Source organism: Lissotriton vulgaris, chromosome 2_1 (genome assembly GCF_964263255.1).
Source record: "Lissotriton vulgaris chromosome 2_1, aLisVul1.2, whole genome shotgun sequence".
NCBI classification, from domain to species: domain Eukaryota; kingdom Metazoa; phylum Chordata; class Amphibia; order Caudata; family Salamandridae; genus Lissotriton; species Lissotriton vulgaris.
Window position 1 is genome coordinate 1831639195 of NC_141687.1, and position 26995 is coordinate 1831666189.

Genomic DNA, 26995 nt, shown 5'->3' on the forward strand with positions numbered 1-26995 from the left:
GCCTCCTGACAAAGGGTCCACGACCCTACCCCGCCCTGTTTGTTGCAGTACCACATGGCAGTGGTGTTGTCCGTGAACACCTGCACTACACTTCCTCGGACAGAGGGAAGGAATGCCTTCAATGCAAGCCGGATCGCCCGCAGCTCCAGAAGGTTGATGTGGAGCCTGGACTCTGCCGGAGTCCAGAGGCCTCTAATCTCCCTCTCTCCCATGTGGCCCCCCATCCCAGGAGGGACGCATAAGTCACCACTACGTGCTCCGGTTGAGGTAGGGAGATAGATCTGCTGCTGACCCAATCGTGGTTCATGTGCTACCACTGCAACTGTCTTGCAGTGCCCTCCGAGATCCGGACGTGGTCTGACAGGTTGCCCTGATGCTGTGCCCACTGAAGCTTCAGATCCCACTGCAGAGCACGCATCTGCCACCGGGCGTGATGCACCAGAAGGATGCAGGAGGCCATCAGCCCCAGGAGCCGCAGCGTCAACCTGACTGAGACTCGGGAGAAAGGCTGAAATATCGGAATCAGCGCCTGAATATCCCGAACCCACTGTTATGGGGGATAAACCCGAAACTGCGCTGAGTCCTGAACCGCTCCGATGAAAAGGAGCTTCTGAGAGGGGCACAGGTGTGGCTTCGGCACACTGATGGAGAACCCCAGCGAGTGCAGGCGGTCGGCCGTAGTCTTGAGGTGAGAGATGACTGTCTGGGGCGAGCCCGCTTTCAACAACCAGTTGTCGAGATAGGGGAAGAGTAAAACCCCCTATCTGTGCAGATGAGCTGCGACCACTGCCATCACTTTCGTGAACACCCATGGGGCGCTGGTAAGGCCGAAGGGGAGCACGGTAAACTGAAAGTGCTGGTGGCCTACCGTGAACCGCAGGTAACGCCGGTGGGCCGGCAGGACGGGGATGTGGAAATATGCGTCCTGCAAGTCCAACGCTACCATCCAGTCTTTTGGATCCAGGGCAGCTAGGACCTGAGCCAAATTCAGCATCTTGAACTTTTTCTTCCAGGGGAAGCCATTGACGCTCCGAAGGTCCAAGATAGGGCGTAGGCCTCCTTTGCCCTTCTTGGGTGAACGGACAGGAAGCTGGGGTTGCCTGGAGCCGGGCGTTGGCGTCGGGCCACGTTCCGATCTACAGGGAGGCCTGTAGAGGGCTTGGACCAGGTGCCCATCAGAACGTCAGTGAGAGCTTCGTTAAACGGAAGGAGAGGCTCAGAGGAGCTTGCCTGCCGTTTGAGCATCTCAGTGAGGAGGTTAGTCCTCACGGTCGTGACTGGGAGCTTAAGAGCCAAGGCCTTGGCTGCCCTAGTCAACACCACGCTGTAAGCAGCCCCCTCCTCCGTAGCCACGGAAGGAGGGGAGACAAATCCAGTGTCGGGCGAAGTGTCCAGACCACTGGCCTCCCCCAGCTCGTCTGCCCAGTCCTGGCTCAACTGGCACTGCAGTGCCTCAGACCCCTCCCAATACCCCTCGTCATCCATCTCCTGATAGTCAGGAATAAATGATGGAGCCGGGTCGTCGGTGAAGGGCTCACCGATCAGCGTCGAAGACGGCGCCGGGCAGCGCCGGTCCGAGACCGGATCCGGACCAGGGATGGGATCAGGGACGACGCCGGGGGCGACACCCTTGGTGACGGCACCGGCGGAGGGGTAGTAAGGTCGAACGACGTAGTCACGGATCCAGGCCTAGATCCTGAGGAGCCCTGCGGCGTCGGGACCGGAGTTGTCGATGGCGCCGGGGCCGAAGCACCCGACAGTGCCGGGGCCGGAGCCGCTAGCCCACTTGGGCTCCCAGATGGACCCGCAGGGCCCGAAGGCACCTCGGCGGGCTCTGACGGAGGGAAGCATGACCTCATGGCCATGAGGAAGGCGCTGATCTTCTCCGGCGTCGCGTGCAGCCCAGGGACCGGCGGGTGTGGAGCTGGCCACGTCGCACGAGCGTTGGGGGGTAGTCAGAAGAGCGATGTCGCGTCTTCGACTTCTTGTGCCTCGACTTACCTGAGGACTTGGAGCCTGACGAGTGGTGTCGACTCGCCGAGCTTTGATTTTTTAAAAAAAATATATTTTTTTGGACCTCATCTCACCTTTCAAGCCTCTGCGGGTCTTATGAAGCCGCCTTCATGATCTGTGGGCCCCACGGCTTACCGCACTCGCTTGGGTCGTCCGACCGATCCCCCATCTTCGTAAGGGACCTTGGTGTAATCATTAGACCATTTATATTAAGTTAATCTTAGATTCTTGCCCCAGTTCACAAAGGGGTGCCAAATGTTCACTGTCTTGTCTTCCACACCATCATAGTCTAAACGGGCCATAGAGAATGCGGCTTTAAGCCGATCTTCCCTTTGCGGCGGTAGGGGATCCTTCCACTTCTTGCACACCTCCCTTTTGGCCAGCAAAATCAGATAAATTAATAATCCTCTGACCTTCTGAGGGAGGGTATGACTGAGACCGCCATCGTCTCCAAAAATTGATTACTATGTTGGTATTCAAAATGTCTCGAATGTTTGAGGACTGTGGCCCCGCGACCGGTCCCTCGACCTCCTCCTGGATGGGGACCTCAAGCGGCGCGGGCCGACTGCCGGAGCTGGAGGCGCATACGGGACCGCTCCCGCCTAGCTTATGACGTCAAAGCCGGCAGTCGGGGAGCAACTTGTCATCGTGGTCGGGCCCAAGACAGTAAAGGTACCGATGGTGGGGGTCGGTAACCGACATCAAGCGGTTACAATCGTCACAGGGTTTGAACCCGGGCATCCCTATCGGCACAGGGAATCGAGGTATCGACTCTAGAAGATCCAAAAGAGATCAAAGAATTTAGTCAAAAATTGACTAGAGTACTGCTTTTCCCGAATCTGCGCTTGCTGGCGCGGAAAAAAGAAGAACTGACGCCAGCGTGTGAGGGCTGCATCTAAATCCTCCGACATCATCCTGGCAATCACGTCGCCGACAACGGACGCGGAGCCTAGACGACGCCTACCGACGCGCAGGGGTACTGCTACGCAAAACTTTCCGAATCCAGTCTGACGCTTGGGGATATTCTAAGGTAAGGAACCTAACACTAACTTGTTTTTTTCAGATGTTACGTAACATTGTATTATGTAAGGCGCACTATCACCTGTGAGGGTATTCTGACAATAAGTAGGTGTGTGCGCCTAGCCCTACCTATGCCAGGCCTTCAGCTTCTTGCACAATTCAAGAAGAGAGGCGGAGGCTGGATGGGACTCCAACTGGTAGCTGGCTTAACTCATACACACACGTGTACACATACACACACACACACACTTACACACACCCCAAACACACACCCCTAGAGCTCATGCCAGAAATATTCATCAGCAGGAAATTGGACATGACAGCACAATTCAACGCCATCACTGCATCCTGTGTCCACACCCTGAAAATGACAATGAAGATTTTAAAATGGCTCTGAAGCAACACTAGAAAAACTGTCAATCACGTCCCAGTCCCCAGCAAGTTGGACAATGGGAATAAGAAAAACAAATTTTATAGGGATTAAGGCAAAGCGTTTGCACCTCTATTTAAGTACTGTGTTTAAGTCCAAATAGAAGGTGCTAGAACCAGGAACGTAATCCCTATACGAACCTAACAAAGAAAGTAAGGAAACCCTACTTCCTTGGCATACTAGACTTTGAAATTGGACAGCACCCTTCAGGATTAAATACACAATTTAAGATAGATAACTATGGGAATACACTCTACACTGGGATCGCCAAACAACTCATTGGCAGCCAGACTCATAGTTAACCTCCCGCACAGAACTCACGTCACACCACATTTAAGTGAGCTCCACTGGCTCCAATCCACATTTCAAACTCCTCACACCCACATACAAAGCACTACACAACTTAGACCCCACACACCTGAAAAGTTGCATCTTCTTCCACCAACCACCCAGACACCTCAGCTCCACAGAACTCCTACTGTTACACATCCCATACATACACAGGACCAGATTAGGATGGGCATTCTCTTACAACACTCTTAAAGCATGGAACGGCCTCCCACTCCACATCAGAGCCTCCTCTTCTTTTTTGCATTTGGCAAGAAGCTGAATACCTGACTTTTCAATTAACCAATATACTATTGGCGGGGATAAGCACACACATCTCCTCAGTGCCAGGATACCCTTGTGGGTGATAGTGCACTTTACAAATACACACAATGTAACATATTACACATGACTAACAAAAATGGATGGAAAACCAACTTGCTGAATGCTAAATTGGAGAAAAACTGACAAATTCCTTATTTAGTGAATGACTTAATTAATGAATGATCAATCATTTAAAATTGACAAATAAAAATTGACAAATAAATCCCAGAGCATGTGCTATTATTTAAAAATCCAAATGGGAAACATATGAAAAACGTTATCACAATTTCGAAACATCAGGAATTGCAAGAGACAGTAGTTTAAGTTTTTGTTTTACTAGAACTGGCAACACAGAAATGAAAATAAAATGTATGGGTGGTAAGGGAGGTGGGGGTGTAAAGTGGCAGGAAAATTTAAAAGCAGAATAGGGCACATCTATAATGCATTTTTTCCAGAAAGGCCATTAGTGAGTCTGGATCCCTTAATCTGTCTGCAAATATAAGGTTATATTTGTCAATATCGTTTTTTGTTAAGTAGCCATCACACACACCAACACACCACATCCTACCACTTCCCTTTCTCCGACAGTAGCTGAGCCAATAACGAGCATAGCACTTCACAAGCAGAATATCCCCTTTACCTTTGTTGATGCCGCTCAGCCATTCATCAGGATTTAGGGCTGGCTCAAGCCCAGGAGTCATGGGGTAGATATCTTCTTGGTAGGTTTCTGACTGAGGGGAAAAGACATTTAATTAGAGTTCTACACATTGACATTAAACCAAAATGCAAAAACACTAGCACTCCATCAAGATATGGGCATTTATGGTGAGTGAATTAAGCATGTGACACCATCAGAGGCACCAGGACCATGGCCCAGCTTCTCCAACCCCATCCTTGACATCATCTCTCTGATCATCAAGGACTCCAAACACTACATTCTTCTAGAGGATCTTTACTTCCACCCGACAACCCCAGCGACATCTACATAACCTTCCTCCTGGAAAGCATGAGCAACATCGACCTCAAGCAACTTGTCACCAACCCCACCTACACTGCAGGACACACTCTCAACCCCATTTTCATGTCCAGTAACAGAATCAAGTACAACCATGTCTCACAGCTCACTTGGACCAACCACTACAGCATTCACTTCACCATCTCAGAACCTACCAACATCGGCACCAAACCCCCCCCCCCCCCCAGCTCCACACACAGAAACTGGAGAAATATATCAGAAGACCAGTGGAACAACGCTCTGAACCCCCACCTCCCAGACGCAACATCCAACCCAGACCAGGCCACGAACAACTTCTCCCAGTGGATCATAGAATGTGCTGACACAATATCCCTGTCAACCCAGCCAAATCCAAATGATACACCAGAAGAACCAGCGGGTTCACAGCGGAGCTTAAATCCAGCAAATATCACTGTTTGCAACTTGAAAGGAAATGACACCAGCAAAGAGACAGGAAACCATACCACCTTTAAACCAGCACTCAACAATTACCACCACCTCCTGAAAGAAACAAAGAAGAGCGCCCTAGCAGACCACATAGAAGTCGGTACAAACCACAGCAAGGAGATCTTCACCATCATAAAGGAGTTCTCCAACCCTGCAGCAGCTGAGAACGACATTGCCTCCGCCCACGAACTGTGCGACACCCTGGCTGACTTCTTCGACGACAAGATCTGTCACATGCGAACACTTCATACCCCAACCCCCCCTCCCACCCGCACCACCAATAGCATCAGCCTGCTCACATCCGTGAACACAAACCCCGAACACCTGCTCACCCATTGGGACCCTCTCACAACTCAAGCCACAATCTCCATTATGAACTTAGTGGACTAAGGAGCACCATGTATTCAACCTCAGGAACAAGACGAATGGCAATGAGATCAAGACTTTCTGACACCTCCATCACCCTGGCCTCCTTCCCGGAGGGCTGGAGACACGCTCAAGTGAGGCCCCTCCTGAAGAAACCATCCACCGACCCAGCAGAACCGAAAAACTACCGGCCCACCTCCTGACTCGCCTTTCCAAGGACAAGCATCTCACCGAACACCTGGAACATAACAACCTCCTGGACCACTCCCAATCTGGATTTTGAGCCAACCACAGCACTGAGACAGCCCTGATCGCAGCAAATGACGACATCAGGGCCTTCGTGGACCATGACGAAACAGTAGCCCTCATCAATCTGGACCTATCATCCGTCTCTCATCACCTCTTCATCAACAAACTCCACCACAACGGAATACAGGGAGACATCCTAAAATGGACCATCTCTTACCTCACTGGAAGAACCCAGGCGTCCCCCATGGATCATCTCTCAACCGCACCCTCTTCAACACATACATAACCCTGTTGGCCAACACCATCAGATCGCATGGACTCATCCTCTTGCTGTTAGAAGACCCTTCCACCACCAGAACCAACTTCACAGCTGCTAGATGAAGGACAACTGTCTCCAGCTCAACTCAGCCAAGACGGAGTCCTCATCTTTGGGAGAAACACCTCGTAATGGAACAAAGCATGGTGGCCTTCTGCACTCTGCCCATCTCCCGCCCGACAGACCACGCCTGTAACCTTGGCATCATCTTAGACAGCTAGATATATATGAAAAAACAGGTAAACACAGTACCATCCACCTGCTTCCACACCCTATGCATGCTCTGTAAGATATTCAGGTGGCTCCCAGTCAACACCAGGACTGGCATGCAGGCCCTAGTCACCAGCAAGCTATATTACTCTACGTAAGAATCACCACACGCCTCCTGAAGAGACTAAAGACTACACAAAAGTCAGCAGCAAGACTCATCCTTGATCTCCCCAGACAGACCCACATCACAAACCACCTGAAGAAGTTACAATGGCTCCCAGTCCAGAAGAGATGCGAGTTCAAGATGTTGACTCACTCAAACATAGCCCTGCACAAAGAAGGAACAGCATACATCAACAAACGCATGACTTTCCATCAACTGACCAGACATTTATGATCTGCCTCTCTCTTCCTCCCAGACACACCCCGAATTCACTGAAGCAACAGCAGTCAGCGCTCTTTTTCACACCTGGCAGCCAAACCTTGGAACGACAATCCCATCTGACATGCTCCTTGTTCATAAATGATCTAGCCAAGCTCATGAATCTGCCGCAGTCAACAGACCCCAGGACCACCACATGACAGAGATCAGAATCATCTCGCCATGCCACCTTTAGATGCTACACAAGCAGAGGATCTGGCCACTCCGTGCTCCTCAATGAATTCAGCTCCCCAAGTTCCTAGGTACTCACTCTCCTTGGCACATACAATGGCATGTTTACATGACTTTGAAAGATTACTGGTTTCTTACCCTCCTTGGCACAATCATGGAGATAGGCTCGATAATTCCTCGCAGGGTGATGAGCTTGTAGAATCGGAATACCTCACATGCGGATACATCCAGTCCGTGCTTGGGCATGACCCCTAGGTAGATAGAGACAAGGTACGCCACAGAATCTCATGAGCAATTAAAGGGTGTGTATCAATTCCACAAAAGCAAGGAAGCTTCCACCAACAATCTCAGACTAGATACCAAGAATTATTAAAGAATCACTGGTTACTCGATGGAAAGCAACCGAAGGATATCTGGCCTTCTCCCACTCCAACCTATTAAACTATATCTAGCTGCCACAAATAAAAATATAATTAACCAGTACCTACACCAGTGCTATATTGTAAAAAAAAAAGCATAATAATAAGTGCCAGGGCTCTCGTCAAGAGGTTAATGCAGCTTGCACCCTACTTAGCCACTGGTATGCTGCCAATGATGACTCCTACAGGTGTGACAATTTGGATTAATTCAGGCTCCCAGAGCTTTAAGAATGGCTTGAGCGGCAGGAAATAGTCATTTTTAATGAATATTGAATTCATAATTAACTGTTGTTGTGTTCATCTCTAAATTAGCGAGACAGTGCCAACTTGGGGCAAACTGTCACAAGTGTCAGTGTTAACAATTAGGTGTTTGTGGCAGCACCAGAAACCACCAGCTCAAATTAAGCACTGAATTCATACACAAAACAACAAATACCTCCACTTGAATCAAAATGTACACAAATCTGCTCAATAACAAGAATATGCCAGAACTTGCTCGAAGGAATTTATGGAGCTGCTAAACTAATCAGGAACATGAAAGGTGGAGTGTCCTAAAAGCCAGCTACTTTAAGACTAAGGAATGCCTTGGACTGCTAGTGACAGGAGGATGATGAAGGCTTTCCATTTTCGCATAGGTTGTTCCAATGCAGAGATGGTGTTGTGAGGAAAGAACTTCTGGCTGTTAAGAGGGAAACAAAGGCTTTAATGAATCACCTTTGTGCCAGGGTTATATAGCTGAACAATGCTAAAGAATTAAAAACGATCCCAGTCAAGCACAGAATGCAATCAAAGATAGGGAAATACAACCAACCAGTAATGGAGCAATTCAATCCAAAATAACGAGACACCATTGGCCACTAAATAACACTGATCGAGTTCACGACAAACTCACTCTTTAGTTTAGAAGCACGTTAGGAGATTTCTGAGAAAGGGCATGGAAAACTATCTCAAATGAGGAAAAAACACAGCAGACCTACAGCAGAGAGTAAAAACAAAGCAAGCTAGGAAGAGGGCACTTACCCACAGCAAAGCACAGAAATACAGCAAGATAGTGAGGGGCTGCTGACTCAAAGCAAGGACCTAACTCACGAGGTCAAATGATAACATTCTGGTTTAAGAAGATTTCAACATTTGCCTAGGTTAGACCAAGTGCCACGAAAAAAGCCACCCTAGCCACTTTATAATCATATCAACATGAACCAAGATATAAATGGCACCACTCACAACCGGATTAGAACTACAGGATTCGACCTCAAAATTTGACAATCTAAACTGGTCAAGCCATATGTCAAGCACAGTTTGTTTGTGCGTCTGTGGTGATAGAATAAATCCTAATGCCCACGTGTGTCCAATGTCAATTTACAGATACTATTTTACTGCTTAAACTGAGTTGAACATAAAAACTACAGTAATGTACCAATTTCGTCAAATGATAACAGAATACCCTAACAATACATATTATATTTGTCTAAGTAAAGCGGATCAAATATATATTACAAGGAATAAGGATATCGCCAGTGTTAAGTTTGTAAAAAGTGTAAGTGCCAGGGCCCGAGGTATTTCTCATAAGGCTACCGTAGTTGGCACTGCACACTGTCCCTTCCTGCACTGCCAAACACTAACCATTACACAATACAATGGTGACATTTTGGACTATTCCCGTTCACCTCAACCTTTATTACTTTCTAGGTCGAGCCTGGGGAGCGCGTGCTCTGATCTGCGAGGCATACTGTATTGAGGTTAGGCATAGAAGCTCCGCCCATTTCATGCCCATCTTTTCAATTGGCTCCTGTTACTATCCTTGCGAAATCGTTGCTTTTGTAAAAAGGCTGAGTAGTCCCTCCTTGGTACTGCCTTGTCTGCATTTGTAACCTCCCATAACGACTTGACTTTTTACTTGTGTTGTTACACGGTCTGCTTTATAAGTCGGTGAGCACTATTTTCTTTTTCCCACTTTGGGTGAGAGCACCCCGTACGCACTTTCACTTTAATGTTGACCACGCCCCTTTCTTTCGACACTGCTCACTGTAACCTAAATAAGGGAGCAGCGCCTAAAAAAGGGGCGTGGCAACCATTAACATGGTCTTCCATTTGCTAGAGTTTGAGTTATTGGCATTAAAAATAACAATGCCTTTTATACATGTGCTGCTTTTAAAAACACATAAATAACAGGCATTGTCATTTACAATGCCAATAGCTTAAACGCTCGCAAACGCGAGACCTGTTGCAAATGCAAGATGTGGCGCTCCCTCTAAACCATGGGTCACCAATTACTTAAAAGCACTGAAGCTGGGATGTAAAAAATTAGAGCGGGGCTGGCGTCAGGAGTACTGTCCTCGCACCAAGGTGGCACTTCGCACCGCCCAGAGGGAGTACTATGCAGCCATTAAAGAAGCTAAAGGCAATTTCTTTGCAGAAAGAATATCTAAAGCCAATAACAACAGCAAATAAATGTTTGCCATTGTCCGTAGCTTCCTGTCACCTGCTGCTGAATTATCCACCCCCCCTACCTCCTCTCAATGGTGCGACGATTTATCCACCTTCTTCATTGCTAAGATCCAAAAGATACAAGATAGTCTAAGGACCACCCTGTGCCCCTGTGCATTCATGCACCTAGCAAGCTCTTCTCGCACTTTACACCAGCAGAGGAGAGTGATGTTTTACCCATTCTGAAATCACTGAAATCAGGCTCGTCTGCGGACACCTGCCCTGCGAGGGTCCTGGGTGGGGTGGAGGAGATAGTCTCTCCTGAGGTAGTGGGGCTTGTTAATGGCTCACTTCAATCTGGTAGAGTGCCCCTGAAATGGAAACACGCCAAACTCCTCCCTCTCCTCAAGAAGCCCTCAGCTGATCCCACTTTCCTTTCCAACTATCGCCCCATCTCCCTTCTTCTGGCCTTAGCTAAGGTGTGCGAAAAGGTGGCCTTTAGACAGCTGAAGGGATTTGTGGAATCTTACGGTACTCTCCACCCAGCTCAATCCCGGTTTTAGGACATCCTTTAGCACTGAGACAGCGTTGGTGGAGATTTCGGAGGCTATCAGGGAGTGCCTGGACCCGGGCGGCAGGGCGGCTCTGATTTCGTTGGACCTCTCTGCGGCCTTCAATGCGGTACCCCACCCCAGCTCCTTTCCCGCTTGTCTGACATTGGCATTACTGGTATGGCCTGGGATTGGCTTAAATCCTTTTTAGACAACCGCTCCCAACAGGTGTGGATGCCTCCTTTCTCTTCATCTGCCAGTATAGTGTCCATAGGGGTTCCTCAGGGGTCCACTCTGAGCCTCCTACTTTTTAATATTTACCCTTGATTTATTTGGCAGAGAAGCTGGGTGCCAAAATCATGGCTTATGCCGATGACACCCAGCTCCTCTTTACCTGGAAGGGCTCTGATCTTCAAACCGACGTGGCCCATCGGTGTCTGTCGTCAGTATTTTCTTGGTTGGCACAGGCAAGCCTTAAGTGCAACGAAGACAAATCTGAGGTGCTCCTCTATGGCCAATTCCCTCCTGCTTTTAGAGAATCCCTCTGGCCTCCGGGGTACCCATGCCCCAATGGGGATAGTGGTGTCATCAAGAACTTTGTAATTTGGTTCGGGACGACTTGGGTTTTTATGAGCAGATCAAGCGTCTCTCAGGGGTTTGCTTTGGCGCGCTTAAAGCCTTGAGGAGTTTTTTTCCTCTGCTCCCCCGCTCTGCTAGGGAGACAGTGGCCAGGGCACTCATCTTATATCGTCTGGACTACGCCAACGCCCTTTAGATCGGCATCCCGGGGTACCTCCGGGGAAAGATGCAAGTTATTCAAAAAGCAGTTGTCAGGCTCCTGTTCAACAACCCGAGGAGAATTAGCGTACGTCAGCAGCTTAGCAATTTGCATTAGCTTCCCAATGCCCAGCGAGTGCGCTACAAAGCTCTGACTATGGCGCATGAGGCACTCCACGGTCCAGGCCCTGCCTACAATAGATCAAGGTTCGCCTTTTACCTTCCTAGCCGTCCCCTTCGCTCCGCCCTCCAATGCCGGCTGGTGGTCCCTAGATTTCGACGCACGCGGCTTGGGGGGCAGTCCTTTGTGGTAAAGACAACCACCTTATGGAACGCTTTGCCAGATGAACTTCGGCATACTAAGGAACTCTCTATCTTCAAAAAACTCCTTAAAACTCATCTGTTTAAACAATCGATCTAGCTCTTCTGCCTCTCACTGTCACCATCCCCTGCGGCGCCAGGACACTCTTGAGTAGCAGTGCGCGTTATAACTCCCCTATAACATAACATTGAAAAGTCCTGTTTAAAATATATTGAACATCTTGGTGATTAGCTCTGCTCAGTGATAGACAAACACTGCCACCATCTGGTAGACTGCTATAAATGTGTGACTGTGATTAAACAGCACAAATTAAACGTAGCTAGCTGCATCGTTTACATGAATATATCGCATTTGATCCTGAGCCACTCTGTGACCGTATCCTAATATAGTAACCTAAAATGAGGTGACTGCGAGGGGCCCCAAAGGAAGATCACCTGATAATGTCTCTTCCCTTATTTCTGCCTCTAAATCCTTGGTGCACTGAATCGGTCAGTCATGTGCAAGCTGATTATAAAAGGTTGATTATAGTTTCAACAGCATGACACTTTCACAAAGCAAACATGTGAAAGCTCACAGACATCTTAAAGTAAATAAATTGCCTTACTAAGACCAGAGATGAGTGAAAAGAAGCAGCATTAAGCCATTTGGAGGAATTTTGGAGCCATATCATTTTACTATTACAAAACGACCAGTGAGGCACTTACGTAAAATCTTTAAGACTATAACAAATCTATCACAACTCTGTAAAAAATGAATTGCTCATCAGTAACAGTGTAGCAGCTTGAAACTTCAATAAATTCACATGCTGTGCATTATTTTGCCACCTAGCTGTTTTATCTGGAAAATATCCTCAAATAAATAGTGGGTATTGACCATAAGGAACATGTTGTCCATGCGGGCGCGTCCGCGCCTTGTGTCCACTCAGTTTCGCGGTGCGCACGGGCTACTAGAAAGGGGGGTACCCGTCCTCTGGATTTCTAGGGACCGGGTACTCCAAAACCCTTCTCGGCCTAGCGGTTCTCAGCCGGCAGCCAGACGGGCCAGGACGCACCCCCCCAGCCTGCGGCTCCGTCCCCGGCCCAACGTGTGACATGGTGTCCAGGATGGGAGCTGGGGTGGGGGGGCAGGGGTAGGCCTCAACTCTGCCTGGGAGCCGAGACGGGGTCTGGGGAAAAAAGGCTCAGTCTCCTGTCCTGCCGCTCCGCCACCAGCCCGAGACAGGGTTCCGTCGGGCCCGGGGAGCATCATCCTGCTTGGATGGGTTCAGGAGCTCCAGCCAGGGCCCTGGGGAGGGCGGCCTCCCCACCCCGGGCTCCGTCCTCGGGCCTGCCGTGTGGCAGGATGCCAGCGACGGGGTCCCGCTGGCCCGGGAAGGCTTCCCCAGCACCTCTATGTCCATGCCTTTAATTGACACTTTGCAAGTTGAAATGTAATAATCTTCCTTTCTTCTTGTTGAATGTGCTTTAGGTTTTCTCAATAAGGTTTTACCGGAAAGGGATAAGAGGCATGCATGGCTTCTACAGTCCACCCATAGTTAGCTTTGTCCTTATTAAACTGAGTATGCCTTTCGATCAGCTGGCGTGTGCACTGTTCGTCGCCTAGGTCCAGGTCACAAATCCTTTCCCTGTCCGTTTTGCTGCATAACACATTAGTGTTGAAGGTTTCTTTGTCACATTAAGTCGGCCAGTGTAGACATTGTCAAAATTATTGGATTTCAGGAGACAATCTGCCAAATTGAGGCCTTTCGGACACAGGTGCATTACTTGACCATAGTCCTCTGCACAGTTGGTACGTTCTACTGTTCACCTCCTAATATTCCGACTTGCTATTGGCACTACCATCATCCTGCCCACTCTGGTGCTATTAGCGTCACTGTCGTGGGATGCTTTGCATTTGTTGATGACCAGGTGTAGGAGTGATATAGGTGGAATAGTGCATGAAAGTATACAACACCGATTTACAGTGCATTCATCTGTGAAGGGGAATTTGGATCTATGGTTCCTACATTTTGCGGTTGATGCTTACAAGTCTATTGATGCTTGCTCTGCCTTGCGAAAATTCTACATGAGCTATTTATTTTCCATTCAAGTGAAATGACGGTTGGTCTGCTTAACTTACCTCCGTGTACATTTTCTTCTCTTAGAAGGCGATGTCACACCAGAACCAGCTTGTTTGCCCAGTGGCAAATTTTTCTATGCTAACTGTGACAGTGTGTGGGACTTTGTTCCCATCACTGTGACTATAAAATGGTATTGTCCATTTACATTTCGACCACATACTCCTTGGGAAGGCCTTCATTGCCAAGTCATTAATTCTACAAAATGTATGTGTTGACTGAATAATCCGAGCGCCAGTTCCCCACCCTGTATGTTAGGTATCGAAAGAACATCTAATGGCAGAAGAAATCAAATCTAAAATGGCGGCTGTGCCTGGTGCTTTGTGGGTTTCAGATGAGGTATTACGGGTAATCTCAAAACAAGAACTCTCTCTTCGACGGAAAACTGAGTGCAACATCCAAACTCAACGCTAGATGGCAGGAGTGTGCACAACGTGTGATGTACAGCAGTGCATGCGGCAACGGCGTTTCTTGCTATTAATGAATTGGCTACATGGTTTGTTCCATAATTAGACGGAATATGGTTCAATAAGGAATCACTAGAACATAATGTGTACCACGTTTTCAGGTTTTGGTTCACGGACACAGTTCCGTCTCGTGGTGCAGCTCTATCAGTGAAACACCCAAAGTCAAAGAGTATACACAGGTATAGGAGGCCCTGTTGCTCAGGGGGGTTTGTGGTGTTCCTTTTCAGAGCGGATGTGGCCAGGCTGATTTGTATACGATTGGTCCACGTCTGTAGTGGCACAATGGACAAAAACCAGTGGACTGCAAGGTGGCCCAGGAAGGACCTTAGCCCAGCAGTGCAGACTGAACACTTGCTGTTAGAGCAGGTCCAAGATCAGCATGTAATGGGTTGGCGCCCGTCTGTAGTGACAATAGTGGTCCAGTGAGCAAAACACCAGCAAACAGTGGGGTGTCTCAAGGTAATCGCCATTATCAAGGCTCAATCAAGAATTGCACCAATCACGTTTTTCACAGGTTTGTTACATGGCCAAAATCCTTCCACTTTAAATGATCCTTTCAAAAGAGCACACAACATTTACATTATTTTGACCCTCTTTGATGCGAGATGTGACAGTATCATTTTGATTGTGGGAAGAGTTAAACTTCCAGCAAACTATAGTTATATATATATATATATATATATATATATGCAGCTAGGCTCATTTTTGCCTTCAGCATATCTGCCCATGTTTCCACTTGCCCGAAGCAGCACCACTATTACCATTCAAAGCTGCATATATTTTAAAATGTGATGTGTGGTACATTCAGTTCAGTGCGCCAGCGTCCTTGGCATCCAGGGCCCCAAATCACTTTTAGTCCAGAAATAAATGTATGACGTTTGGCACTGCCACTAAAATGTACCGCTAACATATCCTGTGCTAGAATCTTGTTGATTAAACCATTGAAGTTATTGGGTCCGTGTTTTGGGACAGCCTGTCTTTTGTAATTCAAGAGGCACAAAATTACATTTCCCTTTATAAAATTCCAGAAAATGTTCACAGCTTATAGCAGCATTTCGAGGGCATTCGGTTTCTGTATCACTGGGTCTACTGTCGGATCTTCTGTAGATGCTTGAATTTACAGACTGTCTTAAAAACGTTTTCTAATGCACAAAGTACTTAAACAGTCCTAGATAAGGAGAGAAAACTCGCGTATAGTAGAAGTTAGAATCAAATAAGGACAAGAAGAGACCCCTGTCCACAACAGAGCACCTCCCACTTACAGATATGAAGTGACAAGTGACCACTTCTAGAGAGCACAACAGCTGCCACACAGCAGAGCACTCACACCATTTGTGAACAGGAGAGAACACTGACCCACCGGAGAGCACAGAAACAATCCCGAAAAACGAGAGACTTGACCAACTCTAGATGAAAAACGATTCCACATAAGTTCGAGATGAAAAAGTATTTCACATAAGTAGACACCATTGTCATACCCCGTTGTGCAAAGGAAACTCAATAAATGGGGACAAGTGACCCACAGAAAGTGTTGAACTAATCCACAATAAAAAGGCAACAAATCAGTGATAGAGTTCTGAAACAATCCTGGATAAGGAGACGTCATTGACGCTGCACATAACCAATGCCAAATAACAAGATACCACTGAGACACAAGAGCATGGAAACGATCAACCATAATGAGAAGTCAACAAGAGAGAATGTGAATAATCCAGGGCACAAGTCCTAAAAAAAGAAGTGGGGGGACTCTCCAAGGTAGGCGTGGTCACAGGAAGTGACATCACGACAGGAAGTGACATCACGGCAGGAAGTGACATCACGGCAGGAAGTGACATCACGACAGGAAGTGACATCACAACATGAAGTGACATCACATGTAAGGCAGATCTATCATTTGCATGTAATGCAAGATTTAAAAATTGAAGCTACTTGGTACTTAAGCCTGTGACTTAAGGTCCCTGTATGGAGGAATTAGCAGCCCAAATGTGGTACTCTGATTCTACATGCACGAGGCGCACAGTGCATGTAAAATGTTTTAATTTAACTTACAGCACACCTGCTAGTACTAATACTTAATTAACTCCTCAAGTCTCGTGCAGCCGCATCGCATTGTGTTTAGTTTTTCACATCTCAGTTTACCCTTAATTGTTCACGATCACTTGAATAATGAAATATTCTGAGTGGGAGAGCTCTTTGGCAGCACTCTGCCAGGTTTCTCTCTCGTCACTCTCATGCTGCTGTGTTAAAGAGCCTCGGTTCTACCGCACAAAGAATTAGGGTGACGAACTGGCATTGGTGCAAATTCAGGACGGTGAGTGTAAAAATTCAGGACAAAGGGTCAAAATTCAGGACACAAATTCAGGACAGGAGGTCAAAATTTAGGACAAAACTTCAGGACAATAGGTACGTTTTACAGACACATCAGAGGTCGCGCAATAGTATATAAGTAAGCCCAGCCATTTCCAAAAGTATTCAACCATTTGCAAACCTATCCATCATGTATCCTTCCATGTATCATTTCACTCATCCATCCCTTCATCCATCCCCTCATCCATCCTTTCACTCATCTCCATTATCCATCCATCTATCCACCCTTTCACCCTATCCATCTGTACACTTATCCATCCACTCTTTATCCCATCCATCCATTCACTCATCCATTCAGCCATTTACCCTTTCACCAATCCAGCCATCCTTTCACTTACTAATCCTTCCACCCATCCACTCTTTTAGTCATCCATCCATCCTCCCTTTCTCTCTCCATCGACCCTTTCACTTAGCCTTCCTTCCATCCATCCATCCACCCACCCATCCATCTACTCATCCACTCATGAATCCATCCATTGCCCCTATCACTCATCCATCTATCATTTCACTCCTCCACACATCTATTCATCCTTTTGTCCATCTACCCTCCCTTTCACTCACTCATCCATCCTTACACCCACCCTTTCACTCATATGTCCATTCATTCACCACTTATCAATCCATCAATCCATCCATCATTTCACTCATCCACCTACCCCCATCATCCACCCACCATCCACGCACCCACTCATCCATCCTTTCACCCACCCACCATCCACCCACCCACTCATCCATCCATCCTTTCACCCACCCACTCATCATCCATCCATCCTTTCACCCACCCACTCATCATCCATCCATCCTTTCACCCACTTATCCATCCATCCATCCATCCATCCCTTCACCCACTCTCCATCCATCCTTTCACCCACCCATCCATCCCTTCACCCACTCTCCATCCATCCATCCATCCTTTCACCCACCCATCATCCATCTGTCCTTCCCTTCATCATCCATCCATCCATCCCCTCATCACCCATCCATCCTTCCCCTCATCATCCGTCCATCCTTTTCCCTCATCATCCATCCATCCTTTTCCCTCATCATCCATCCATCCTTTTCCCTCATCATCCATCCATCCTTTTCCCTCATCATCCATCCATCCTTCCCCTCATCATCCATCCATCCTTTTTCCTCATCATCTATCCATCCATCCATCTGTCCTTCCCCTCATCATCCATCCATCCTTCCCCTCATCACCCATCCATCCTTCCCCTCATCATCCGTCCATCCTTTTCCCTCATCATCCATCCATCCTTCCCCTCATCACCCATCCATCCTTCCCCTCATCATCCGTCCATCCTTTTCCCTCATCATCCATCCATCCTTCCCCTCATCATCCATCCATCCTTTTTCCTCATCATCTATCCATCCATCCATCTGTCCTTCCCTTCATCATCCATCCATCCATCCATCCCCTCATCACCCATCCATCCTTCCCCTCATCATCCGTCCATCCTTTTCCCTCATCATCCATCCATCCTTTTCCCTCATCATCCATCCATCCTTTTCCCTCATCATCCATCCATCCTTTTCCCTCATCACCCATCCATCCTTTCCCCTCATCATCCATCCATCCTTCCCCTCATCATCCATCCACCCTTCCCCTCATCATCCATCCATCCTTCCCCTCATCATCCATCCATCCTTTCACCCACCCCCTCATCATCCATCCATTCCCTTGTCATCCATCCATCCATCCCCTCATCATCCATCCATCCACCCTTCCCCTCATCATCCATCCTTTCACCCACCCCCCTCATCATCCATCCATCCACCCTTACCCTCATTATCCATCCATCCACCCTTCCCCTCATTATCCATCCATCCATCCATCCATCCATCCCCTCATCATCCATCCTTTCCCGTCATCCATCCTTCCTTTCATCCATCCTTCCCCTCACCCATCCATCCATCCCATCCATTATCCTGCCCTTCATCCATCCTTCCCCTCCATCCATCCATCCATCCATCCTTCCCCTCATCCATTTATCCTTCCCCTCATCCATCCATCCTTTCCCTCCGTCCCTCATCCTTCCCCTCATCCATCTTTCCCCTCATCAATCATCCAGCTACCCTTCCACCCATACATCCAGCTATTTACATTTTCTCTCCATCCTTCCCCTCACTCATCAATCCATCTATCCTCTCTCATTATCCATTTATTCAATCTTTCATTCATCCATTCACCCTTTCACTAATTCATCCAGCCATTCACACATCCCTTCACTTACTTACACGCCCACCTTTCCATATTAATTTTGAGCTGAGCCCTTTTGAGAAGAGGCCCATCAAGAACTTCACCCTCGCTGCAGGGGCCGTTCCAGGACTGGGATAGAAGCCACCCAGGGCGGAGACAGGATCCACCACGGGGGGGGGGGGACAGGAGCCATCACAGGTGGGGGTGGACTGGAGCCACAACATGGGGGGACAGGTGCCATCACTGAGGGGAGGGCAGGAGCCATCACAGGAGAGGGAACACAGGGGTGGGCATGCAGTATTCTAGTATCATCTTGGGCTCCTCTCCTGCACAAGACAACGAGAAGACAGGCTCTCTGTTCAAAATGCCATCCCCCACTGTGATGTACTGTACTTACAGGAGATACTCCGAGAGAACTGATTGAACTGATTGTCCTCCATACTTTGTTATTCAGTGTGGGTGCGATTGTGCCATTTCTTTATTTTCTTACATTATAGCCTGCATGTTTGAAGAACCGAGGTTTGCTTACAATTTAGTAACAGTAATTAAGCTATGTGAAGAGAACCACGTGGTGCCTGAGTGTAATCCGGGGTGTAATCTGGCCGAGTCTCGGTTGTTTGGGGCCCTGGGTGGAAATGGAATGTGTGAGCCCCCCTCTAAATAGCAGATACAAGGCGCATTCAGGGCCGTTTGCATGTGAATAGATGTTGCTGCTCCTGAACCGGCAGCCCCTCCCTCTCAGTCACCTTCAAGCACCTCTTAACAGCTCATCAAGGGCTGGAGGTGTGAGGGTAGCCATCCCGCTGTGCCTCTACAGTGCTGCTGGGGGTCTGAGCTTTCATACAGCATCGGAGTCAAGAAGGGAGGTGGGGGCAAGCTGTGCCCGTTTAAAATTACGGACAAATGCGGAAATGCTTTATTTACTTTGTGCGCGCCGCGCTCCCGTTTTTTAATGGGGGACGCGGTTTTGATTTAGCAGGGTGGATGGATTCCACCCTAAAAAACCCTCGGAAATAAGTGGGGGGATGCCGTCCACCCGCGTGGTACCCCGACTCGTGCCCTGGAATAATCCCCAAAAAAGATATATAGTGAGAGCAAGAAAACACAGCGCACAAAACATTGAGAGAGACAAAAAAACAATGAAGAGCAAAATAACCATTGATAAATAGACCATGCCAAAGAACAGAATCAATCCAAGACATGGAGAGACCACAGACCAGCAGGACAACACAAAGGAAACTAAGGTAAGGCGTGATTATGAACTGACACAGGGTAGGCACTAACATGCTCTGGTAAGGAGATCTCACAGATCCACCGCAGAGCATTACAACAAATCATGAAAATGAAAGGTGCTGACTCAGTGCAGCACAGAAATGATCTCAGACAAGCAAAGACCAAAGATCCCCAGCAGAGCCCCGGCCACTGCCACACAAGGAGAAACAACTGATCAAACAGAGGCAAAAGATCCCAGGTGAGACGTCAAACAGAAGGAAACACATCCAAAAGAAGAAGAACCCACAGAACACAGAAACAAACCAAGACAAGGAGAGGCGATTAACTCACAGAAGAAGAGTAGGTACTGGAGCTCGGAAAAAATTCCAGAAAGTGTATACAACTGAGAAACAACATAGTAGAGAAACCAAAAGGAAAACCATCGGGTCTAATCCTTTCTCTGTCCCAGTCTGTCTGCCTAAATACGCATCAATTGATCCCAGACAGAATGTTTAAAAGGGCAACATTTGACCCAACCACAAACTCTGCACCAATGTATGTCCCTTTCATTTCCTTACGAACCTTTCTACGATGGGTGTGCATTTTACTCGACAAATGTTTAAGATACTGTGAAAGCAGGTGTAAGTGGCAGTCTATTTCTTTGCTTTGAGCATATGTAGTAAGTGCTTTCATGTCACGTGTGATGACCCCACGGTGCAGTTATTGTACAATGGGACACAGCCAGGGCTCGAGTCGGGGTACCACGCGGGTGGACGGCGTCCCCCCACTTATTTTACCGGGGGGATGCCGTCCCCCCTGCCAAACAGCTGGACTTCACTCTTTGGCCTCTCTGAGACGAGGAGCTCGGCACCTTTTGTGACATCACTTCCTGTTGTGACGTCACTTCCGGTAACAGTGTCCCCCCACTTCTTTTTTTACGACGTGTGCCCTGGACACAGCGCCCATGAGTGTGGTGGCTGAGGAAGTGTTCGGTATAGATGCCTATTTTTATAATTTGTGTTATGTTGGCAGATCCGATTAACTCTGCAGTCCCCGTATTGTTCTAGTAGGTTGTTTTGTATGTTCTTAATCTGATTCTCTGTGATGGCTGTGACAGAAGCCCTCCACGCTGATCTTATGGATCCGGTAGAAGTAACATGTGTAGACAAAGAGGGAAGGGGTTTCAGATCAGTGATCTGTCTGCGAGGACATTGGTAGTGCAGAGTACTATCCTAAACAGGCTTGATTACTGTAATGTCCTTTAATTAGAAGAACCAGAATTTATACTTAAAAGACTTCACATAGTACAAGAAGGAACTTTGATGCTGGCAATCATCCTCTTGAACTCTTACAAAGCTCCGCTGGCTTCCAGCGAAGTAAAGAACTGCATTCAAATCCCTATGTATAGTTTCCAGGACAATTCATAAACAAGCATTTGCAATGCAATAGGTCTCGCATTAGGAAAGTTTGAGCTATTGGTATTGTAAATGACAATGTTTTTATTTATGTATTGGTTTTGAAAATAGCGAAATTAATAGCTTTGTCATTTACAATGCCAATAGTTTTAACTTTCGCACATGTGACACCTATAGCATTTGTACTGCGTGGTTCGCCAGAGTTACCGCTAATGAAGCACAAATCGTAAGAGGACCCGATTTTAGAAGTGTTCGTTAAAACTAAAGCACGTGGTCCGTGAACCGTGAGCCTCGCTTATCATTGTCAAGTTTTGTGCGATAGTCAGTATGGCGCAGCATTATGGCGTCAAATGAAGTCAGGCGTCTGTGATGTTGGTGTCGCGATAAGTTGGAGGAACTTGCAAACACAGATTTAATTTATTCAAATGAAGGCAGCGTTACATAACATATCCCAAAACATTTTAATCTGTAATACCTACACAGACTTAAAGAAAATGTAGCACTGCATCATGTAACATAATATCCCCCACTTATTTGTAGATTGTAATACCAACAAACCTAGCCAACCCAAAAAACAAGAGCAGAATCAAAGAAATGCGCGCATCTTTCCACTGCATCTGCAATGATGGATTAAAAGACAATGCGGCATTTGTAAAGCCTGTGCTGCGATAAATCTAAATTGCTTGTTCCTAATTTGTAATCCAAAATGCACACATTACAAGAATATTGGGCGTATGGTGTTGCGGATGTAGCGTGTGTTGCGTGTTTAAAGCATACAAAAAACATCCGAGGGACGTGCTCCTGTAGCGCCACGGTGAACCCCAAAAAGCATACATTAAATAAAATTTGTGCCAAGCACGGATTCTATTTCAAGAAGTGTTCATTGTACATTGAAGCGGCGAGCAACTTTCTTTTAGCAACCAAGGCCCGCTCTCCGTTTCCTTAGATTATCATTGTAATCTTACTTCTTTTGACTGATGTCGAATTCCAGAATCACGCCAGCAGGTGGCAGAAGATGCAAGCATGTGAATCTTGTGCTGCGGATTCTCGTCCACAACATCTGTACTTGTCCTATAAACAGCAATGAACTACTTTCCATTGTTTTATTCTTAATGAATATCTGTTGATTGAGGAGGTTTCAATAGGCAGAGCGATGGGCTTCGCATAATTCTTTGCAAATACCTTAGCGAGTGCGGGAGCAGTGCAGCAATAGTGCAGCAACTAACTTAATAATAGAGCCGGTTTTCGGCTCTTTTCTCTAGTCTAAAGGATCCACCAAGCCACAGCTCGCTGTAGCTGAATTGTTCAGTAGTGAATATTACTTATTTTGTGCATCAAGAATTGACTGTTAGTTTTTGAGGTGACAGAAAAACGTAATCCAATCTGAAAAGCCATGGTTGTAAGCAGACAGGGAGGGGGGGGGGGGGGGGGGTTTCAGTAACATGAAGCACAATTAACTTACTAAACATTTAACAATTAACAATTAACAATTAACTTTTGAAACATTATGCGCGGTGGCCTTTGTGCTGATAAAAGCTGTGTGGTAGCACAAGAGAACAAAAAGAATCTTCGGAAAGTAAACATGAATTAAAAAATGTATACATACACATGCAAAAGCCTTTAAAAAATAATATAGCAATGAAAGAAAGCCATAGAAGACATCACACACAAAAACACATTGACAGTCAATACAAAAACAAGCATCTGTAAAAGTTCGGCGTCCATGTAGTGCTGAGCCAGGAAAAGATGTGCACTCAGCAACAATACAAAAAAAATGCATAAATATATAAATAAATAAATACCGCCTTCGGGTAAAGTCCGCGCTATATAAAAATGCATAAATAACTAAATAAATAAATACCGCAAATCACCACCGTCACTCTGCCGGCCTGCGACCAGGAAGTCAGACAGGCTGGCGCGACAACAGGAAACAGGAAGTAGGAGGGCGGGAGCCTACCCCGCCTCCCACGGAAGAGGCCGTGTTTGGAGCACCGGAGCAGGCAGGATCCTACCCTGCGCCCCGGTGCCGAAGGAGGGAAGAAGAGTCCTGCTGCCGGGCCCTGCAGCTGAGGAGAGCCGCCGCACGAAGGAAGCCGGTGAGTGGGTTGCTGAGCGGGGGGGGGGGGGGGGGGGGGATCGGGGTTGGGGGAAGCATGCGCGCGAGTGCGGGGGCGGGCTTTGTATGTGTGTGTGCGTGCGTGTGTGTGACTGTGGGGGAGGGGGGTGTGTGTGAGCGAGTGTCTGTGTGCCTGCATGTGTGTGCCTGCGTGTGCATGCGCTCGCCTGTGTGTGCGTGCGTGTAGAGGGGTGGGGGCTGGCTGCCTGCGTCTGTGTGAGCAAGGGCTGCGAGTTACTCTGCGCATGCGCGGATACTCTGCGCATGCGCGGGTCAGACCCGCGCTCCCGCGGTGAAAACTGCGACGCTCGTGTCAGATTGGTGTCCACATTCCCAATAACGGGCCACAATAGGTCTGAAGCAGACACCCTCAATGCTCACGCATTGAGCGTAGGTCTGCTCGACCTAAAAAGGCACTATTTTCCTGCAAAGGAATTTCAAGAGTTACATACCCCCAAGAGATCTTCGCTTTTGAGCCACAAACCTTCAATGTATCCCTACATTTCAGAAACTTAGACGGGGAGGGGCGAACATTCTCAGTTTCAGTTAAGGCTGCTCAACTCTGGAACAATCTACTGGGCTCTTTGAGAGCCAGTCATGACCTGCTTCAATTTAGAAAGCCCTTAAAACCTGGTTATTCCCCATATAAATTGCTTCAGAGTGTCCCAAGGTTCAGGAATTATCTTCTAAAAGGTAAGTGCCAAGATACCGTAGAGGAGGAAGTTGCACTTTATTTATTTATTATTCTTTTCTTTTCAGAGGAGGAATTTGCGCTCTATTAGTGTTCTATAACAATAATCATAAAAATAATGTGATCTGAGCTGTGTTTTGCTCCTCCTTTTGTGATTGCCATTACGAGGTGTCCATTGAAGAGATTCGCCAAGATGCACAGCATTATTTTCATCCTTTTCTCATTATAGAATGTCAGTATTCTTAGTATGTTACTTTTTGGCAGCTGTAGGGTGGATTCCAGTTAAAGTTCTAGAGTCACCAGCAATTTGAGACAAATCTCTTTGTTTTTGGCACGTCTGTCTGGTTACTATTAAGGGCCATATGAATCAACACATTTTCCCATAGGCACAGAATGGGCGATGCATCTGTCCCTGAGTGTTTAGTTAATGGGGTAGAGTTCCCTCTATCTGTGCCACCCAATCGCCAGCAATGTTCCACAGGTCTTTTCACACATTAAATACCATTCCTGTTGCTGATGAGGGATCAGCGAATGAATTGGTAGATTATATCATATGGTGAAATAAATTATATCAAATTGATAGTGGGAGGCCTGTAATAAAGAACAGAGTAAATGTCCATCTTGCGGCTAGAGGTAGAAGGTACCAGACTTTGCTTGCTGTGAAGTGGCGGACCGCTATAGTTAGACTACTCTATGTCATTAGGCAGGTTGCAAGTCTATAGGTGCAGAGTTGTAGGGGTTATATCTAGTATTACTCGAACAGGCATATCTTATTGTTGCAAGAATTTGCATGAAGTTGCGATGAAATCATCGTAATAGCTGGTACCATGTTGATTCAATGCTGCCATTTTGTGTGTCCAAGCTTGGGATGGCCTGTATTGCTTTCTTGCCTCTGACAAATATAAGCTTACTCTCATGCTTGCCACTCCTAAGCGAGGATTCACAAATGACTAGCTCAGCATCTGGAAGTTCACATTTCTTGTATCTTTTTTAAGGTTCTTTTTCGTTCTTCTCATGAGAAATATGTGCACCTACTATTGGAGTTTTATTTTCTGTTAGATGTATTCTGGCTAGACACTATTAAGAAAGCCTATAAAAATTCATGCTATTTGGGGATGTGTTAGCATTAACTGCGCACAGCTAATTGAGGGGAGATGCTGTCGCTTTGCATAGCAATATTGCACTTTCATTGTTTTGCATATATTTGTGCAGACTTCCCACAGGGGTACATGTAGTTTCACAGTTTGGATGGTATTGTTATTATATTCCATCAGTGTGTCCAGGGTGTTGCAAGTTATGTTGGGTGATACTGTCCAGTTTTTTGGGGGGGGCTGTCTCGGTCTTATTGGTATGTTGTGCTGGTTGGAACTGCTTCATACCTGAAGACTTTGCTTACACGTGTAGAAGGGTTATTGTTCTGGGTTTTATGCCAGGGTAGGGTCAGATTGGCCTATAGGGCAATCAGGCAGTGACCAATGGGCTGATCTGCAACATCAGTGTGTGTGTCACTTTTTTAAAGAGTTTGTTGGCCAGTTTACAGTTTAATGGCGAGGTGAACCAGTTTTTAATGTTGATTTCTCAGATAATAAAACAAACATTGCCTGCAGCAAACACAAATGCATGCAGTGTCCCATGCCTTGCAAAATACTAATACAACATATTTTTCCAAGTTCAAAACTGGCCTGATTTGCAAATGTGAGCTAGTACTTTTTTAGCAACCTGGTTCGCTAATAGGGGCCACTTATTTTCGTCTATTTTTGTTCCAGTCCGGACTGTGCCGGGGTCAGCGGTTGATGTAATTATCTTGGCAACAGCCATGTTTTCCCCTCTCTTCTGAACTTTAATTGCTCTTGGATGTTTTGAATCTTAACTAGCAATGAGTTCCAGGGCTTGTGCTAAGAAAGCAGAACCTCCTATGGATTTTATTATAGTATGGCAGTATGACAATCTGTGGTGCTAGACTGGAGCCTAATGTCCTATTTTGTTTGTGTTTTTAAATGTAATCTGTAGGTATAGTGGTCTGTGTCCTTGCAATGATATGTGGATGATGCAAAGGGCTTTGAACATGGACTTCCTAGCTACAGGTAGACAGAGGAGTATTTGCTGGATAAAGTCATGTGATCTCTGGGGTGGAAGCGGAGAATATGTGTTGCTGCAGACTTTCAGAATGTTTTTTTTAAAATAAACTTCTGTTTATTGGGTAGTTGATTCATGACACAACAGTTACTACGGGCAGCCTTTTAGATGTATTGAATATTGTATATGATGAAATGGGGTGAATAAGTAGAAGCTATTGGCATAGTTGGGCTCAGAGATCACAAGACTGAAGATAGCTTGTGGATTTTTTGGCTTCTTAGGTAGGGGAAGACGCACCATAGTATTTTCATTGTCAAAAGTATATTTTCTTTGTGCCAGGAAGCATTATTTTTACCAGTGTCATGCATTAATACTGAAAAGCATTTCTATACCTGTTCCAAGTAAGCCTGTCTGCTAGGAAGCACCAATACTGTTCTATTATAATTACATGCAATATTTATTTTACATTTAAAATGTTTCTAGCAAATCTATGGCAACCAGATTTAGGG

General features: G+C 46.8%; 1 protein-coding gene across 4 annotated transcripts in view; it reads right to left on the reverse strand.

Annotated features, from left to right (window-relative positions):
- CORO2B (coronin 2B) overlaps positions 1-26995 on the reverse strand; it is a 581091-nt gene that overhangs the window by 21212 nt on the left and 532884 nt on the right. For all 4 annotated transcript variants that reach the window (XM_086957966.1, XM_086957970.1, XM_086957968.1 and 1 more), the window contains 2 exons: positions 7469-7581; positions 4755-4845 (listed from right to left, as the gene is read on the reverse strand). In XM_086957966.1, the coding sequence (XP_086814092.1) occupies positions 4755-4845; positions 7469-7581 (204 nt within the window). The remainder of the gene's footprint in view (positions 1-4754; positions 4846-7468; positions 7582-26995) is intronic.